The sequence below is a fragment of the Anas platyrhynchos genome, chromosome 7 (genome assembly GCF_047663525.1).
Source record: "Anas platyrhynchos isolate ZD024472 breed Pekin duck chromosome 7, IASCAAS_PekinDuck_T2T, whole genome shotgun sequence".
Lineage (NCBI taxonomy): Eukaryota > Metazoa > Chordata > Aves > Anseriformes > Anatidae > Anas > Anas platyrhynchos.
Window position 1 is genome coordinate 39,792,950 of NC_092593.1, and position 20,081 is coordinate 39,813,030.

A 20,081-nucleotide genomic window follows, 5' to 3' on the forward strand; every position below is an offset into this window, starting at 1 on the left:
AAATCGTCTATGTAATTTTCATATATTTATGAATTAAGATAGTATCATTCAATGATTTAATAGGCAGACAGCATTTTAGTCACTGACCTAGGCTGTTGCCTTAATTTAGGATGAACATATTTTGCCAATGTTGTAGAATATACAGATCTCTTAATAATTATACACGTTCTACTCCTATGAAGATCTTTATTTCACGTGTATAATACTAACCTTTCCTGGAAATAGACTATTTCCTGCCAGCCTCAAAGACGGAAAAAATATAGAGGTAAACCTTACTCATCGGAAAATCTATTTAAGTCGTCTGCGGTCCAGGGGCGCACAGACTACGAGATCACCCCCCAGCCCCTTTTCCTCACAGCGTTGCCCCCGCTCCCCCCCTCAAGGACCTGGAAGTCATTTTGTGCTTAAGGGCGGGGGCTGCGCGCAGGTGACGTCTCCTGTCGCTTCAGCTCGGCCGCCATTTGAGGGTGCGCAGAGTTTTGCGCAGCTCTATTTGCTGCCCTGAGAAATACTGCGAAACAAAAGCGTAATCTTTCATTCGCTCGCCCCAAAATGGCTGGAGTCGCGAGAAATCGTAAGGGTTGACGAACACGATTCGGCAGATGAATAATGAGGGTATAACGACTGAAACCAGTGCCATTGTCCCTCAGCAAGGGGAGATCTCAGCCTTGAGCAGCGACTGCTGCTATCTACGCGGAGGGGTGGCTGTAGTCGCTAATAACCTTAAGCATGAGCGAAAAGCACTTGAAAAAGTCGTGCTCTGAAACTCGAATGTGAAAGAGAAAGAGGAGATACTACGCAGTCAGGATTTCCTCTGCCGCCCTACTCGAAACTACGCCTGGTGCGGGAGAGCGTGTTGCTAAGCCGGCACCGCCCTTCCCCCCTTCTCCTCCTCCCAATGCTGAACCTGGCCCCGCTGGTGTAGATGAGGCATCCCCGGCGCGCTTGGGTGCGTTATACCTTCACCTCTTCCTTTTCCTCCGTACTTTTTCCTGCCTGCGCCTTCAAGGTAGGCGCCCCAACCCACTGTCCTCCGGCATCGGGCCCTCCCCCCGTGCCCAAGCCCGGGCTCTCTGGGGAGCGGGCAGGGCTGGCCTTCGGGCGGGCGGCCGGGCTGGGCCGGATGTGGAGAGCTCGCAGCAAGTGGGGCATGAGCCCGGCCTTGCTCGTGAGGAGAAAGGGAATCCCGACACTGCCTTTTTGCTTTGCAGAGCGGAGACTCCTCTTTATTTTCCAAGTGTGATTTAAATTGACGTAGTTAGAAAATCTGCATGAACTCCCTAGGGTAAAGCCAATTTTATTTTTGTTGGTAGTTTGATTTTTGTGTGTGCGCGTTTTTTTGATCCTTTCTTTCTTTTTTCCTTTTTATTAGGAGGACTGGGGTGCTAAACTGCTCCATTATTAAATGGAAATTTGCATGGTCACTACTACTTTATACCTATAGTTTATGACTTAAGCCTAATCCAGTAACAAGAAATGTGAAAGTTACTGTGGGATTTCCCTGTATTCCCTGGATATCTCCTACAATCTCGTACTCATTCTTTTCCAGGAAATACTTTAAAGTTACGGAGCATGCTCTGAAGCATTTAACATGGAAAAATGCTAGATTAGACGGATTCAAAATGCAGCTAACACTATGGTTTCACCATCTCTACCTCATCAAACTAAACAAAGTGGAGAAAGCACTAAATATAGCTATAGTACCTGCTGTAGTAAAGTAACTGCCTACTCTCCATCTCTTGTGTAGTGGCTTCCACACGAGCTCATCTTGTGGAAGAAACAAAGAGCATTTCCCAAATAACCACACCCACTGATGTTATATATCCTGTTTTTGTTGCTGTAGAGGTTATTGTGAAATGTTAAACAAATGCTGTCTGAAGTGATAGGTTCACTGCAGACGAAGTGTAGAGTATGAAATGGTTCCCAAATTCTTTTGAAAAACCTTCCCTCTTAATCTGAGGCATGATAGATGACCTTATAATTAATACAGGTCACTATGCTTTGCTAATCACACCGGTATTTGTATGCTGTGCAATATTTTTGTTGCGATCATGGGAGCAAAGGTTTAAGCATGGCGTTAAACATCAAAGAGTAAAATTGCTTGAGCAATGTATACACCTCCAGTTGTTAATGCCAGCAGGGAGTTAGTATATCCTTGCATGTCTTTGTGTATGAATTTTTAGTATGTTGTAACTTGCTGCATCTTGGGGGAAATAAAAGAAATCTGGACCTCATTTAGTTTCAGTTCTGTATGAATTGTGGCCAGTGTGAAAAAGTTCAGAAATAGGAGTGTAATTAAATTCATTAGCTTTGTAGAAGCAGATTAATATATCTTGTTTGTCTAGTGTGGAATGGAAATGCTTTGTGCTCTAAGGAGTAAATATGTTTGTTTATAGTCTCAGGTTTATCTTTAAAAAATATTTTAAACCTTGCTTACCAAGAGTCAAAAGTCAGTGCAAACTTGGACAAATAGACCCATCACAGAGGTGTTTTCCTGTGCAGTACATGAGAAATTCATCCACAGGTGTCAATTCAACTTTAAAATTGTCAGTTCTGTTCAAGAAAGCCTCAAAATTAATGAAAACCAAAATCTGGTATTTAAGTGCACTTTGTACTAACCTCCTTGAGTTTTTCTCTTAGTCATTTTTGGGGGACAGGAGGACTGATGAGTCACCCTAGAATCAGCGAGACTAGAATAGAGAGACTGCAAGTATTTCCCAGAAGAGTTCTTTCTTGGAAATTTGGGGTGAGAGTGAGCTAAAATAGCCAGACTTAGAGAAATCTGCCCTTTCATCAGTTATTTTCCCTCACTGTGCCTGGGTGTTTCTTTCAAGTACAGGAAAGAAAAAGATTTTGTTGTTGTTCCTTGTGTAGGCCTTTATTCAGCCACTAATGTTACTGTCAGTATTGGTGGTGGTGTTTGACTTCAGCTATTTGGAATGATGCTGGATCTCTTTTAAAATGAGAATGTGTAATACTCGTGGTAGTTTTTTTAACCATCTTCCCACTTCATAAGCTTCGCATTGAAACACCAAATACAAAAATATTAAGTGTTTTCTTGCAGTGATACTGACAAATCACGTGCACAAATTCTGTTTCAGATGCTAAAGCACATCATTTTGCTCTGTTGTTGCCCATTTAGAACCCTATGGGGGGAGTGAGTGCTATTAACCAATGATTATGTATGCACAGTTGTTATTCCTTGTATTTGGTGCATCATTACTGGTTCACTGGATTTATGGATTCATACAGAAGAAAGAGGGATCCTAGCTCATTTTTTCTTTTTTTTTTTTTTTTTTCCTTCACTTTACAAAACTTAAGTATTTGTGATGTTGATATCTGACCAATAGCAAATGAGCTGATACAATCAACTGTTTAGAGACCATCACTGGCAAATACTGGTTGCAAACTATTGTGTGCTGGATCTGGATCAGTGATAGAACAACAATCAAATGACAGTTCTTCAACGTTCTTATGGATAAGATTGTGAACAGGTAAGAGAGATTCAGCACTGGAAGTATTGATCAGTGTTGTGTTTTTTTTCTTCATAATGAGCATGTGATTTATATAGTGGAAGCTCACAAAAATAAATTGTATTTTTTAAAGGCAGATTATTTTTAGATAATACAACTATTAATTTTTCGTGTTTTGCCCCTCCACACACATGCACAACTGTATTTTTTTTTAATATTTTTAAAAGATTAGAAAGATAATCAATTAGAGTTGTTTAAAAAATAGTTTATCTGAGATTTCTGGAATGGCCAAAAGAAGTGGCATTTCCATCTCCCATTAGAGTGAGTCACACGTATGACTTACTCAAACTCTTTTGAAAGTCCTGGCTGTATGTACCTGGGAAATGCTTTCATATGGGAGGGAGGGTATCTACAGCCTTGTTAGTGTCAGCTGTTTTTGAAAGCTCTGTGCATCTGAAAATGAGTCCAAGTGGCCTCATTTTGAGGACTATTGCAAATACATTCTGTCTCATTTACACTGTGGTATGTAAGTGTATGAAAAATCCACTGCAGTCCACTGAACTCCATGGAAAATACAACTCACTAAGATAGGTGTAGATAAAGAGAGATTTTGCCCTAGGAACTTGAATTTGGTTTGCTCTTTCAGTGGGTAGTGGAACCCATTCTATGGGTTTAGTTGAACTCAGCTCTTACACATTTTCTGGGGAAAGTCAAGTAAGGGTATAGATTTCTTTTTTTTCATTTCAATAGCATTGGGAAAAAATGCTTGTAAGCGAACTCATATACGTAATGCATGGACACAATATGTGACGTTGTTAATTTTGACTTCCAAAATGTGTAACTAAGGGCGGAAACTGCTTTAAAAATGTTAACCAGGTCTTAGCATCTTACAGTGTATTAGTATTTGAAGCCATATTGGCTTTTGTTTTACAGAATGGTTTACACAAAACTGTGCAGTGTAGTAACTGGACTTCTTTTAAGGATTAAGATTTATCTTCAGATTGCTCATTTAATCTTTCTCTGTTTAGGTAATGGGGATCAGAGAAGGATAGAATTTGCATAGTTGGTGGCAGTGGAAATTGAGCATAGCACCCCAGTTATTTTGTTAATCACAAGGGTGGTTTTTCTTTCTTGTTTTGAATTTTCATTTAAATTTTTAGTATGATAAAATACAAATGTCACATGAAGAAAAAGGTGGCCTGTGGCTTAACTATATGAGTTAACCACTTTGCATACAGAAGGTTGGATTTTTTTCTCTGTGTGGTTGTGTCTTTGACATTTGTGAGCATGGAGAGTGCTGGGGGAACCCTTAAAACCCCATTAATTATTCAGAGTGGAATCACTTTAAATTATACTAATAACTAAGACAATCAATCCATTCCTGGATTTGAAGATAACTAATGTGTAAATATATTGTAAATATTTACTTTATTTTGTCTTCATTTAAGGCAAAGTGCCTACTTGATAACATTGTTTTTATATGTGGTTTGCTTGTTGGTGTTTTTATCATCTTGGCTACAATGTGTGGTTACACTACCTCTTAGCTGTCAAAACACTTCCTGAAAATGTCTTAAGACTTCAGTGCAGAAAAGGTAATGGTGGGCAGAAGGGTGGTGGGTTGTTGGAAACGGGTCAGAGCTTTAGACTTGTATTGCAGTGGAATTTAACTCTTATTTCCAGAAGCAGTTGAAATACTTACACTCATCAGCAAGCTGATGACTTTTGTTTCACTTCCTATGGAATTTACAGGCTTGAATTAAGGTAATTTTACTTTAAAAAGGACTTCCATTTTTTCTTACCAGCATGACCTACCAACTACTTTTTGTTCTGTAATGAACAGCTGGGAGAACCCCTTGAGAACCAAAGGTCTGTATAGACTAAGTTGGCCTTTTAGTTGTAAGTAAAGGCTGTCAGATAGGAGAGTTAGTAGTGATCTTGTGTAGATTACTGATTTTAGAGACTTCTAATTCTCTTCCACAGAACTACTTCTGTAAAAATGCATCCAGTTGTGACTGAACACCAGATAAGTGCTGTGGTAGACATGGACTTCGTGTCATGTTGGCTTTCTGTTTAAAAGACAGAAGGCTGGCACTTCTAAAGGGACAGTGACAAAGTGATGACCAAGTGCCAAGTTCCAGCTGTCCTTATTCACCAAATTGTAGAAGAATTGGATAAAGAAGAAGGTGAGATAATGGTTTTCCTTTGCCGAGACCTTGTTCCTGACTTGGCTACTGCTGACCTGAGAGAGCTTTTGATGGCTTTGAATGAGAGGGAGAAACTCTCTCTTCCTGGATTGTCTGAGCTGCTGTACAGAGTTAAGAGGTTTGATTTGCTGAGAAGGATCTTGAAGACTGAAAAAATAACAGTGGAATTTAACCTTGCCAGGAGTCCCAGACTTGTCCCTGATTACAGGTATCTATTTCAGATTATAAAGCTACTGTTATTTTCAAAATTCATGCGTTTGTGTGTTTGTGCACTTCTTGGTTTGCTTGTTTTACTATGTCTTGAAGGTAAAAGAAAAGCAGACATGCACATCATACAAGAGTTAAAATGAAAAGATTGTCTAGTTTAATCCCTAAAGTAAGCCTTAGTAATTTGTTAAAAGTAATGGCATTATAAGCATCTATCTTTATGCAATTTGTATATGTCAATCAATTAAAATCATAATGTTTGTATAGTTCTAGATTAGTAGAATGTGGGAAAAGTTGGGCGGTTAGACAAAGGTAGAATTTTCCTGAAAGCTAAACCTTTAATAATGCCTCAACTTTATTTCAGGGTACTAATGGTAGAGATTAATGAGAATCTGGAAAAAGAAGAAGTAGGTTCTCTTGTTTTTCTACTCAGAGATTATGCACCTCGTATGAAATTGGCAAAAGATAAGGTAACATCTTTCTTCTACTCTTCTTTTCTTAAGCAATAAGAAATTGAAGTAAAAAGCAAGGTAGCTAGGAGAGGAGACCGTACTACAAGGGGTAGTGAGGCAGGAGTAGATAGAGGTCAAGTGTGGAAGGAGTAGTTGCTTTTATTTCATTCCTTTTTTTTTTTTTTTTTTTTTTAATGCAAGAAAAGAAGCTAAAGAAATGGAGAGAACAGTAAAGAGTTTCTGTAGTGAATGGTGTTAGTGTGAACCTCACAGGCAGAAGGCAAAAATAAAAACCTTTCTTCAGTGTTACTGATCTGAAAGTTCAAATATGTAGAATTTCAAACCAATAATAGTATTAAATATATCTTAATTTATGACAGCAGTTACTATGTTTGTGCTCTCCTGTTCTGTTTCATTTACAAAAGAATAATTTTAATTTAATAATATTGTCATTCTTTAGATGCTTGTACTTACAATATTTGTTCTGAGTGCCCTGAGAAAGCACAGATTCAGTAGAGAAGATTCAGAAAGCTTGACCACTGTGCACAGAACACAGAAGGCTTCTGTCATCTTTTTTTGAGGGTGGTTTATTTTGTTTGGTTTGTCAGTTGGTTAGTTTTTACCAAAGAAGGAGAGAATACCTGCAAATTCCCCAAAGCTTTTCTTACCTATTACTTTGTGGCATATGAGGTGATGTTCCGTGTGTCTGCCTACATAGTAACAAGGAAATGTGAAACTGTTCACCCAAAAACTTAGATTTGCTTTTAATAATGTCACTTTTTAATTTTATCACTCCTGTGATAATACTAAGAATTATTGATATTTTTTCCAGATAATCCCTTCTTAGTATTTAAGCAGTAACGTGCCTAGCTCCTGAATATTACAACTTTTACCACCTGCCCACATTATTTTCTGGATTTCTTTTTGGTAATAGAAAACAAATTACTGAGATACATTAGGGCTTGGGAGAATGGCATGAAGCTGTGTCAGAGCAGGTTCAGGTTAGATATTCGCAAAAGGTTCTTCACCGCCTAGTCAGGTGCTGGAACAAGCTCCCCAGGGAAGTGATCACAGTACTAAGCCTGTTGGCATTCAAGAAGTGTTTGGACAACTTTCTCAGAAGTAGTTTGATTTCTGGTTGGTCCTCTGTGGAGTCAGGAGTTGGACTTTATACTCTTTGTGGGTCCCTTCCAATTCAGGATATTCTATGACAACAGTTTGTTTTTCTGTTGCTGTTACAGAGTTTTTTAGCTCTAGTGATCGACTTAGAGAAACTAAATTTGGTGGCTCCTAATCAGCTGGATCTGATAGAAGAGTGTTTCCAAAGTATTCATAGGATAGACCTGATTAAGAAGATAAAGAAGTACAAACAAGAAGGTAAAATGGTATTTTTGCACTGGTTAGTCTTGGTAATAAGGATCAGATGTGCTCTTACTAAAGATGAAATTACAAGTCAGAGTATTTGCATGCAAGGGTTTAGGCTTTTCAAACAGTTTATATATCACAGCGTATTTCTCTGTGTCTTTCTGTTAAATTTTCAGCTTTTATGTCCTCCGTTCCTTCTCAGCCAGTATATGTAAATGCACTTCAGGCATCTCTCCCTAATCTCAGTCTGATTGATCCTCCTTACAATTCAGAGGTAAGTATACAACAAATCATGCAGATCCTTTATTTCTAAGTATTGCAAGACATTGAAAGGGGATTCATCTTTGCAGAGCCTAAGGAATGACAGATTGCTAGTGACAAGAACATTATTTCCTTTATGTCTCTGGTTCCTGTTGTTTGCTGGGTCTAAGGCCTGATTTAGATTTTCTGACACTGGGAAAGATCTCTTTTAGGAAGCCTTTGTGAAATTTTTCCTATTAGTTTGGAATATGAAATATGTATCTTAAAAGCTTTTTCTACTACTTTGGGGTTTTGCTTTGACTGTTCTTTGCAGAACACAGTATTCTTCTTCATAACTGTGGACTTTGCAAAATCCAGGGAAAGTAGCTTTTAAACTTTGTTAGCAGAAGGTTATAGCTTACTTTTTAATGAGAGCTTTTCAGATGTTGTGTTTGTTTGTTTTAATCTAATTTTAACCAAAGTCCGTCAACATACCAAAAGTCATCCACCCAATTACTTTGAATCAAATCCTATTGTGTGCAGTACTTTTTATGTTTGGGTTAGATCTGATGTTGTAATAACGTGACCTTTCTTGCAGTCTTTAGCCTTGCATAGAAATGTTTTCTGAAATACATCTCATAAATATATATATGTATAAAGCTTAAATACAAAACGATATTGATGCTATTTATTTTTACTAACAAAGAACAGCATTGTTTTCCAAACTGATGGGAAAGAGTATACATTGACTTTCCATATTGTGATAATACTATTTTAATTTCCTCTTGATTTTGGTGAAAGTTCCTCCTTGCTGCTATATAGGAAACAAAATTCATATCTTCAGACTTTTTGTTATTATTATTTATTATACTACTGTAGGGAATAAACTTCCTTTGCTGTTCCTAGAAAACTGGTAACTTTTTAAAGACAAAGGGTTTTTGATTCGTTTTCTTTCCTTTTTTTTTTAATTGTTGTTTTGTAATTCTAAATAGCAGATAGATTTGAACACGAAATATGTAATTCTTTTATTGAGGAAGATAAATATTACTATGTTATGCTTTTGGAAGATATAACTATTTGTTCTTGAAAGACGATGAAAATACACCACTTTCTTCATTTTAGATCCAGAACGTGAACAAGGAAAAATCACAAAATGGACAAAGCTTTTTTCAAGGTAAGAGCATCTTACCTACTCTTTGCTAATCTAAAAGAGAGAGTTAATTTCATTTATTGAAAGAATGGTGTTTTTTTGATAGCTGTGACTAAACCAGTTGATGTTACCAGGAACAGAAGATATTTTGTACCTCTACAAACTGGGCCTTGTCTTATTATTTGTTCTTGTATTTGTTTTGCTTGTGCTGCCAGATTTTAAAACTTCCTCAGAATTGTTGATGCTGTCCACCTCCACAACTTTTTAACTGAATAAATAGTTTATTAATAAAGTTATGGAAGAGGTTGTCTGGCCAACTCTGGAAGCCAGTGTAGTGCATCTGTGTTCATTAAGTTTTGACAAAGCCAGGAAGTTGTCCAGCAAATACCGTGTGTGTGTTGACTTTTAAAAGAACAGCTGACTGACTTCTCAGCATAAGAGAGAGATAGTGTGTTTGTTTGCTTGGTTTGTTTTTTTCCTCCTAGTCACAAGTAATGTAGAACGCAATCCAAGTAACGTGTAAGAAGTGAAAATTTTTGTTACTTTATCAACATCAGTACCATACACAGAAACTGAGGTCTAGATGAAAGAGAACTTGACCAAACTAGATAGGCTTCTTTTTAACTGATCTGCTGTCAAAGAAATATTACCATTAACTATACATTGAGATTACTTCTGTGTGTTTTAACCACAGAAGAACCAGTCCACATGTCCATTCAAGAATCAGGACCAGCGTCTCATAAGGTAAGTGCTTATGCATATGTATGTATGAAAATGTAATAAAAACCTCTGTAGGTGTTTACCTGAGTTCTCTTTAGGTTTCATTTCCTATATTTCCTGTAACTGCATGTAACAAGAACAGTGTGTACATCCATATCTTCCTTGGTGATAAAGAGGTTCTTTGAATAGCTTTTGCAGAAGATAGTTTTAATACAAAATACTTGCTGACACAAGATAATACTGCAAGCAACAGTGTGAAAAAAGCATGTGCACAAAGAACTGCATATTCATGAGCAGAGACTAAGTCAAAACCTGTTTGAAATCAGACCTCTTGCATTAGAAATTACAGGGCTTCTTTCTGCATGGTCAGTATTGTTCTTTAATTCTCTTTTACGCCCTTGCTCTCCAGATAGGAGAAAGATGTGCTTTGTGTATTAGTAGTAAGGATAGTAAAAATAGTAGTGTTTTTTGCTAGCTTTGCTGTATGTCAGGAGCAGGGAGTTACCTACAGCAAATTGTCCATCTCTTTGAGGAGAGATGGATTGTGTAGAGTCATTGCAGGTTTTTGAGGAATGAGGAGGCTTCATGCTTAATAAAATTAAACTAATACACTAATAATATACTAATAATACACTAAAAATATACTAATAATAATACACTAATAATTACACTAATAAAATAAGGAAATTGTTTCTCTGATGATTAATGGCTGTTGTACACTTGAAGAACACAGAAATTCTCTACATTTGTCACTTCGAAGAATACAGAAGTTAAGCCTGTACATGAAATACAGAAAAAACATGAATCTGTGTCTCCTGAATTTTTGTTGCATAGGTAAAACATTAAATTCCAGTAGGTAAGCTTCTGCTAGGTACTCTGTGGAAAATTTACAAAATGTGATTGAATAGGTTGGAAGTGGTTAAATTTGACAAAAGAATCAAGTCTGTAACTTGAGGGAGCGACATAATAACTTGGTATTTGTCTTTCACTTTCCTCAGGTGTTCAATGATCAGTACAGAATGCAAAGTCAACCTTTAGGAATATGCCTGATCATAGATTGTATTGGTAATGACACAGGTAAGTCTCTGGAAATTGAAGTTCCTTATCCTATTATTCTCAGATAATTGTAACAATTTAGTACAAAGAATATGATGTCTGTTTTCCAGCCAGACAAGAGCAATGTTGTCTAAGATAGCTAATCTGTCAATTACAGTAAGTCTTCTAAAGCGGAGAGTTGGAAGGCCCAACCTGAGAATATCTAAATGAAAGAACTTATAAGGAGATAGAAAGGGGGGAAAAATGATATCCAGAGAGACAAATAGAATACTTAAGCTACAGTCATACAGCAGGTTAGTGGCAGAGATTATGAAGATTATGTTTCCTACCATTCAGCGAAACAAAACTGTTACTGACTTGAAGAGTAATCATATTAAACACCATAGATTTCGAATAGCTGAAGGCACGTGCTTCTTTATTAATAATGCACCTACTCCTTTGTTACATCTTGCACTGTTTACCTGAAACTGTTATCATAGTTTTAGAGGGGAGGGAAATCTGTGTGTTTTTTTTTTTTCTTTCCTCCCAAATCAGTTTAGGGAGAAAAAAAGGGGAAAAAAAACGCATCTAGAATTCAAGGTAGTCAGTGCTGTGGTTAAAAATGAATTTTTCTGATCTCCTTTGAAGAATCCAAAAATAAGATCCTCGCATAAGCAAAAAACAACTATACCTTTCCCACATCCCCACCCTCCTGAAAAAGCTCCCTCTCTAGGTCACTGGAACACAGTGAAGCCAGAAATAAAAATTTTGAGAATGTTTGCAGATTTTTTTTAATAGGTTAGGCTAGGAGATGTAGGGGAGGAGGGTTTGTGGGCATATCTTTTCACTTTCTTAACTAATTTTCCAAGCAGACAGACCAATTGCTATTATTGATGCAGTTATTGAAGAGAAGGGGGTGCAGAACACAAAGTAAAATTTTACTGTCTGCTTGATAATAGTATTTTAGGTAAATTATTTAAAATAATAGACTTAGTTTGCCCATAGAATATCAGGAGCTAAACAGATTCACAATCCTGCCACGCATGGAGACAAGGGAAGGCACCGAATCCACTTACATGCAACTGGGAAACATCCTTTGAGATCTGTTTTTCTGTCTAAGTTTGTAAATTACCTCTTTTGCAAAAGGGGGGAGGGGAGAACAAAATGTGTAGAAACTAAATTGTTCAATCTAATATACTTCTTCACTTCTACTCTCAAAAAAAAAAACAACGAATTATGCTGACTTTTCCCCAAGTGGAAAAGAAAAGAAAAGAAAAAAAGAAAGCATTTCATTTCTTGCCAAGGAATGAAATACTGGGTTGGGATTCTTGAGATCAAAAATTTTGCTCTGTCCTATTGCCTGCTTCTGTTCTTCTCCCCTCTTCTCACTTTCATGGTAGCTTTAGTGAATAGAACTTTTGATTCAAAAAACTTACGCAGCCTTAATCTGGAAGGCAGCATCGTATAGTCTGGTCCAGTACAAAAATAATTACTTAGAGTTCTTTTTCTTAAAAGTCAATGCAAAAAAAAAAAAAAAAGTACTGCTTGAGAAGTGTTACTGTAGGGAGCTTAAGAAGACATAGGAAATTTAAAAATTGCTTTGTTTGGAAAATCACCTCTTTAAATTTCTCTAATGGGATGTGAGCATGTGCTGAGCTGAGTTACTTAATATTTCATTATGCCAGTCTTGAGTTTTTAAATGAAGCAACATAGAAGTAGACAGGGCACATGCACTTCAGAAAACAGGAAGTAAAGAAAGAACTATGTCAGTTCACAGTCAGACAAACGAATTTAGGTTTCCTCTTCCTCTGAAGACACAGACTTTTGTCATGTGCAGTGTACTGTGTAGACTCCTTTGCAGTAATTGCTATAAAATAGAAAAATGCTCATGAATTAGAAATAAAATGTGCTGTTCTTGTGCTTGTATAGGCGCTTTAGTACTTGCTCAAGTAAAGGAAGTAATAAATGTGAAGGAGGAAGATCCTGCTGACTGGAAATGATAAAAATAGGCCACGAGTTCAGCATCTGGCATGCTAAGTTTACCTTTAAATCATGGCTTTGCTGCTGTTGTCCCAAAACTACTCAAACCAAGTCTTGACATGCCTCAGTCTCCATACATGTCTGCATTGCATGCAGAAGGAATTAAGCCTCTGCATGTTCATGTCTCAGATTTTAAATGTTGCCAATCCATCATCAGCATTTTAACATGGTAGAAAGCAAGACTTCACTGAAATACATTACTGTTCTAGTAAGATTCAGGTGAGGTACAAGGTGTGACATTGTTTAAAGGAATTTCTAGAAATGTATTAACTACTTGAGATTTCTGGAGTCACTTCTGAAGTCTGAAAATACCAAAGAGAGAGAAGAGGGCAAGGAGAAAGTTTGGAATTGTATCTTTGTTGTGCATTGGATTCTGTAGCTATCGCAGGATTTAATATGAGGAAGCTAAACTAATGATAAATGATGTAGGAACAAGGATCACAAACTTGAAAATGCTCAGTACGAGCAATGTGAATTCATCAGATATTGATAAAAGTTGAAACCAAAATACTCCTTTGCTGTTTTTCAAATGGTTATTGGCTGCTCTTTTCATTTCCATTTAGAAAATAGTTTTTATCCTTATGTTATAAACAAAAGGAGAGAAGGTTATTTTTTTTACATAGATTGGGGAAAATCCTCAAAAGTTGCTGGTGGTTTGTTGGGGAATGATTGTTGATCTAGGGGTGCTGCTACATGTAATCCCTTGTTTTCTCTCATCTCAAGGTAAAACTGCTGTATCTCAAATTTTTACCGTGTATAACTTCTGATTCATTGTTAAACAAAGATAGCAGCTCTAACAGTTTCTTGGGTGTATTATTTTTAATTATGACACAGTGTATGTGTGATCTAAAGTTATATACCAAGGCTTGTATCTTTCTCAGTTTACATGAGCACTAGCGAGGTACCTGAATCCGAGGAAGAGCACTCTTGTTTTGCCTGTGTATTACTGCCCTCTAATGGATTTAAGTGTTTCATCAGGTATATAACTCCTAAACGGTACTGAGTTACTTCAGGGTAGATACCTTTGCAATTGATCTGTCTTCCACCTGAATTTTCAGAGTGTTTTGTTTTGTTTAAAGTGTATTTTCCTTTCAACTTCAAAAATATCCCAGACGTTTATTTGGATTTGGAAGTATTTTACAAACATTTTGTCAAACTAACAGAACTGGAACAAAACCCAGTGGTTCCTGTTCTTTACCTTGCTATAATGCAGAGTTTGTACCTAGCCTGTATTTTACCGAGGTAAGTTAGGACATGTGTTCTATGTTTTCACTGTGTGTTTCTTGAGGAGAACAGTGTGGTAGTGTAATTCCTGCTTTGCTGCCAGTTACTTCTGAAATAGCCTTTGCTAATTAGGGATCATTAAACATTTGAAGTCAAGGAACAGTCTAGTTTCTCATGCCTGTAAGGCATTTTGCATAAAAGTGGTACTTCTTATTTCCTGTCATTATTATCAGAAACACTGTATAGGCAATGTATACATGGTTTATATTAAAGATACGATGCTACAGTTATAAGTCATAGTAGTAACTTGTGGTTCTCTGACTGCATAGCTAGATACATGTGGTTTTAACCAACTTGCATCTGGTTTCACTCCCATATTAATAAATATCCAAAGTAGTTATTCAAAGCATATTATACTTTCCTGCAGCAAAAGTTTAACACAGTTTTAACATAGATTTAATCTTGTTCTTTTTTGGCTGCCTACAGTTTTAATTTCTAGCATATTTTAAAGAGTTCATAGTTGAGCATTTTATTCCTGAAAATGCTATTCTGTCACTGTAACAGACTTGTTACAGTTTTCCATCTGGAACTCATGACTTTTAATTTGATTTTATATAACAGTAAGCATAAGTGACTGCAGAAGGTTACTTTTTGACTGATGAAGGGGAGCCTCTGTTCTTTTTAATCTAGTTCTGTATATTTGTAATAACCATTCAGAGTAATTTTGGAGAGTTAAAAAGGTGAAACAAACTTCCCACGCTATACAGTGCACTCCTTATGATTTCAAGAATGTTCTGTGTGAAGCATGTTCTAATGTCTTCTCTTGCTTGATATTCTAAATTCTAGGAACCTGGGATATTAGCTCTTAATGAAAACACACAAAACTCTGTGGAATTAGGAACAAATTACACACTACATAATAGTGTGTTTGCTGTCAGGATGTGCATAACTCATGTTAAAGACAACATGCATATAGCACTGTGTATGTAATGTACTGTGCAATCAGCATCAAGTACTCCTGATTTTTGAATTATTGTGATGAAATAAACATCCTATTTCCAATACTGAAATACTGTAAATACTGTAATTCTTCTGGATAGTTGCAACTGAGCCTTGGTATGCTGTGACTTAATCACATCTTGCTTTTTTCAGATGTGCTGGAAGAGACCTTCAGAGGCTTAGGCTATGACGTTCATTGCCACAGACATTTAGATATGGATGCCATGAATGAAACGTTGCTTGAAGCTGCAGGGTTACAGAAGCACAGGAATTGTGACAGCTTCGTTTGCATATTGGTCAGCCGTGGAAGTCCTCAGAGCATTTTCTGTACAGACCAGACTTCTACTGGATTCCCTTTGGAACAAATAAAGAAATACTTTATGGCAGATTCATGTCCTGAACTCCGAGGAAAACCAAAGCTCTTCTTTATTCAGAGCTATATTGTTCCTGAAAATGAGCAAGAATGTACTAGTCTGTTGGAAATAGATGGAAATGATGATAAAATGATTGCTAATGCAAAAATCCCTTTGAAAGGCACAATTCCCCAAGTAGCAGACGTCTTTTGGAGTCAGTGCAAGGTGGATGTGTCTACAATAGAAAAATCTCCAACTTCGTCCTCATATTATCTGCGTTGTCTGGCTGAGCTACTCCGTAATCCTCATAAAAGGTAAATAAAACATAGTAAAAAAAACTTTTTCTAGGGCATCCTACTGTCCTAGAGAAAGAGATATGTTAAATTTAATCCTTTCTGGTCTTGCAAAATGCCTTTGTGATGTGTCATGTGTTAAAGGACAAGTGTACCTGGTCCTGGAACAATGTCACAGGAATGTAGTCTAGAGTGGGAGTGAAGTTTCTGATTCTGGAGGGTAAAATAAGTGTGTTATGGCATGAAGGCTTGTAGAGTGAGAAGGGAAGAACCTGTCCTGGTATATCATTACTCTAGTGTTTAGTGCTTTAGGCAGGATTTGAAATCTTCCTTTTCCAAAATATGAGGTGCACACCACGCTTCTGTCAAGTTGAGAATTGCTTCTTAAATCATTAAGAATGATTTGCTTGCAAATTAAGAAGTCAGTGTTTGTTTGTTCAGGAAAAAGGCAGTTGAGAGGGGAGGATTTTGTCCTTTGTTTCGATACAATTCACCCATGCTTTAGGAAACCACAAGATTGCCAATTTATAATCTTGAATTAAAACTATCAGAAGACATTAGTCTATCTAAAGAGGTTATCAAAAGAGATCTGAGCAAAAATCAGATATGCTTAGATAAATAACTTTAGCAACAGTGATTTTCTTTGTATAACTGACTTAACGGGGAGCTAGCAACTGCTTTTCAATGTAGTTGCAGGTTAAGATTTAGATCTTCTCACAAACCCTTGTAGGGAAATCACAGGTGATCATGATGTCAGCATAACCATTGTCACAGTGGTGATTTGGTATACAACAGATTTCCAAAGTGCATATTCAGCTTTGTATTTTAAAGGTGTAATATCTGCAATAAAGAAACTTTCTCCTTGCCGAGTCTATAGTTATCTTCTACCTTGTGGATTCTTAAAAAGTATCTTGCTTCCTTGTCTAATAAAAAGCTTTTACTTTTGTTGCTGCAGGAAACAGTCTATATTGGATATCCATACGGAACTGAACAGAAAAGTCTATGAATGGAATAAGACCATGGACCCAAGCCAACAATACTCACTTCTGCTCCAGCACACACTGAGGAAAAAACTTTTTCTTTCTCCCACTTAACCGCTATTGGAAAGAATATGTTTGAAGTAGCTGAGAAACGCTTACCGTGATCCACATTCACCCTTACATTAATTGCATATGTATCTGAAGTGCCTGTTGCTTCTAAACCCAGTGATTTAGAAGCATTTTGGGTTGTTAAGGCACTAAATTTTATATTTTAATACAAAGGCCTCTGAAAGATTGGATAATAATGGCAGCTATTGCATAGACCAGCAACAGACCGTACAACCAAGTGCAACAGGTAAACAGTGTATAAAGAGCTCTAAACTGTATGTTTTCTAGGGGTTTTATTGTTTATATTGTTTATATTTTAGCATACCTCATATCAGTGCAATCTAGGCTCATATTTTGTTGCTTAAAACAACCAAGCCCGTGCAAAACATTGAAATTCAGCATACAAACTGTTAAAAATTGACCAGGTACTTATTCCCAGCACTTAATAATGAAAAATGTGACAGGAGAGGATGCCTACCCAGCAACACCAGTTCTTTGGTAACAAGTTCTGACTTGTGTGCCTCCACAGACTTCAGCAAAACATAAGGAAGAGAGAGGTGGTCTTTTAATTTGGATTCTATCTGTCTGGTGTATTAGAAGCTGTGATTCACCCATAACCCTGTGTCATCACTACTGTCCACAGCATACAAGAGTTGTATGTTAATAAAGACGGTCTGACAGGATTTGTGCCATTTTCCACTGATGCAAAATGAGTCTACATTTGGCAGTGTTTTATGGTTGTCTGTGCAGTTAAAAAAAAAAAAAAAAGTGGGATTGTGGCAGATGCTGTGTAGAAGCTGAACCATATTTCACATATGTGGCACCAGGCATAGTTGTAAAAGTACACTGGTTATTTACATTTGAACCAAAACGTAGTAACCACTGCCTTAGGTTTACCACTCCTTTACACACATAATTTTTGCTTAGGGAAAAGGATATGCCGTCTTCAACTGATTCCTTTTTTCAAGTTGCCCTCATCCCTCTAGAAAAGGTAGGAGTGAAAATTGTAAAAAAATTTTTTCTTCAGTGGAATAGATGCTTAACATTAAAAGTTCAGTTGACCTGAACTTTTTTTTTATATAGACAATTGAACTTCAGTTGTCTATATAACAGTAAAACCTGGATGTGTTGTGTTTGAAGTCCATTGTGGATAAATCTATGGCATTTTCTTCCCTACTTAAATAGGCTAATTGCAAAGTTTTAATACTCTATAATAGTCTCCTATGCAGAAAAAATAAAATTCAAGGCTTTGGTATGCCTTCCTTGATTTCTAGTGTAATTACACCATATGTATGCTAGTTCCTTGAGCAAAAATATGGCAAAAAGGTTAATTTGCTAGTGCACCTGCATATTATTTGAGCAAAAAGTAGGTGTGCTTTTTATATATCACTTTACCAGCAATGTTTTTCATCATAGACCAGGTCTAAAAGATAGCTAGCAGTAGTGCATTGTTACTAATTACAGTAGCCATGGCCACTAAACTTACTCTGGTAGCAGTGACTTTTTTATTCCTCAATATTATGCTGTACTTCTGCATGTTGGCTTGATGCTGTTTTTAATATCTTATTTTTTAAAAAAACAATCTTCTTATATTTAATTCAGGAAAAAAAAATCAAAATAGTTTTCAGGTAGCTTCTATAATTGAAAATAAAAATCACTTTTATTTGGCAGAAGAGATATCTAAGTCTTGTAAGCACACAGGAGCCTTTTTCCTTGTTGTGTGATGTAGGCTCAGTTTCTTTCTGAGACTTGGTTTCCTAAACTGCTGGTTGATGAAGATTTTTAGAATGTACCAGGAAGAGAAACACACTGAATAGGCTTTACGTTACAATCTTTATTTAGCCATCTATACAAAACATTAAGATCACTATATGTATTTATTTATATTAATATATAATTTTGTATAATGTATATAAAGTATGTTTTATAACAATTAAATCTTAAGGTGGCGTCTTTTTTAATTTTGTGTTTTGTTTTATTTACATGTTAATTATAGAAAGTGAATTCACAGTTGTGATAATTTTTTGCACAAATCAGAAAAATACTCTGGCCGTATTACAAGCCTATGTGCACCGTACTTTTCTCTTTCCCCTTCATAAGCTATAGTGTCCTTGTTAATTAAAGTATATGGAAACTTTTTAATAGCTTTGAATTGGGAATTGTAACCCAAAACTGTATCTGAAATTATGGGTATGTGTATTATTTGTTACTATAATTTTATGTAATTATAAGGCATAGGAGGAAAAATGATAGTAAATCAACTTTTTCAAAATCCAGAGATTCTCTAGAAGCTTGTTCTCTATAAGCATTAATGTAAAAAGTATTAAATCAAATTTCATGATGTTATAGATCTGGAAATAAACACATCATAGCAGTGATGGGAAAGGTCAATTCTTCCTTTCGGTTTCTAATTTGTAAGAAAGTGCCTGTTAAACTGGTTCTTTCCATACACTAATTCCATATTGCTTCTCTCTTTAATGATAGTTTGTGTCTTAAAACTATGTTCTTCTGTGTTACACACACACACAAGTAAAGAACTTACAGCTTGTATGTGATAAATAATAAAAATACATTTTTAACTGAATACTTTATAACTGACTAGCATACAATACTGTATAGCACAAGTATAATTTTGAAACTCTACCTTTGCTGATGTTTGTGAGGGTAAGAAAAGGATTATCAAATGACAGATCTGCTATCTTAAGAATTCCTGTAGTGGGTGGTAAATGAAGCAAATGGTATGAAACAAATACAGACTCTTCTGTGGCTGTAGAAATAAGGTGTGATTCTTAGTTGTCATCTATATGTATGTGATGTTAATAAACGAGATTCCTCTCAGAAATTATTTTCTCATTTTCCTTACTAGCCTTTACATGGTACAAGCACTTCTGCTGCCTTATAGACACCAGATGCAGGGAGAACGGAACCAAGAGGAGGCAGAGAGATAAGGGAAAGAAATACTGTAAGTTCAAGTAGAAACAAGAAGGGGAATGGTAGGGAGAACCAAGAGAAGGAAAAGTAGGGAAAAGAAGATTTGGAGGAGAAATACAGCATGAATATCAGAAGGAGAATGAAGATAACAGGAGAAAAGGGAGAAAGGAAGTACATGTAAGAATAATAGTGAATATCCTTGCAGGATTTGACTACTTTTTTCTTTATTTATGAGCGTTTGAGTGATGCTAAGCCTAACTACTAAATGCTGCTGAATTTACTACTTACTAAAATAGTAGCAATAGGA

The 20,081-nt window shown here is 36.4% G+C and overlaps 1 protein-coding gene across 8 annotated transcripts; it reads left to right on the forward strand.

Moving 5' to 3' along the window:
* Positions 1-394: 394 nt before the first annotated feature.
* Positions 395-19,685, forward strand: CFLAR (CASP8 and FADD like apoptosis regulator). 8 transcript variants are annotated; one of them, XM_013094744.5, is made up of 12 exons: positions 395-949; positions 3,322-3,494; positions 5,276-5,339; positions 5,454-5,885; positions 6,249-6,354; positions 7,578-7,713; positions 7,878-7,975; positions 9,064-9,115; positions 9,786-9,835; positions 10,810-10,888; positions 15,263-15,776; positions 16,711-19,685. In XM_013094744.5, exons 4-12 carry the CDS (start codon positions 5,590-5,592, stop codon positions 16,847-16,849), a joined length of 1,470 nt encoding a protein of 489 aa, XP_012950198.1. In that variant the 5' UTR covers positions 395-949; positions 3,322-3,494; positions 5,276-5,339; positions 5,454-5,589; the 3' UTR covers positions 16,850-19,685. The 8 variants fall into 8 exon arrangements, with proteins under 8 accessions (XP_012950198.1, XP_012950196.1, XP_012950195.1 ...); XM_013094742.5 differs by lacking the exon at positions 5,276-5,339 and having other exon boundaries at positions 395-1,009; XM_013094741.5 differs by lacking the exon at positions 5,276-5,339.
* Positions 19,686-20,081: the final 396 nt, after the last annotated feature.

Excerpts from the sequence above, each read along its gene's own strand:
- CFLAR (XM_013094742.5), top strand. The coding sequence starts at position 5,590 with ATGACCAAGTGCCAAGTTCCAGCTGTCCTTATTCACCAAATTGTAGAA. Across the intron at positions 6,355-7,577 it reads TGAAATTGGCAAAAGATAAG|AGTTTTTTAGCTCTAGTGAT; the intron begins GTAACATCTTTC and ends TTGCTGTTACAG. Across the intron at positions 10,889-15,262 it reads TTGTATTGGTAATGACACAG|ATGTGCTGGAAGAGACCTTC; the intron begins GTAAGTCTCTGG and ends TGCTTTTTTCAG.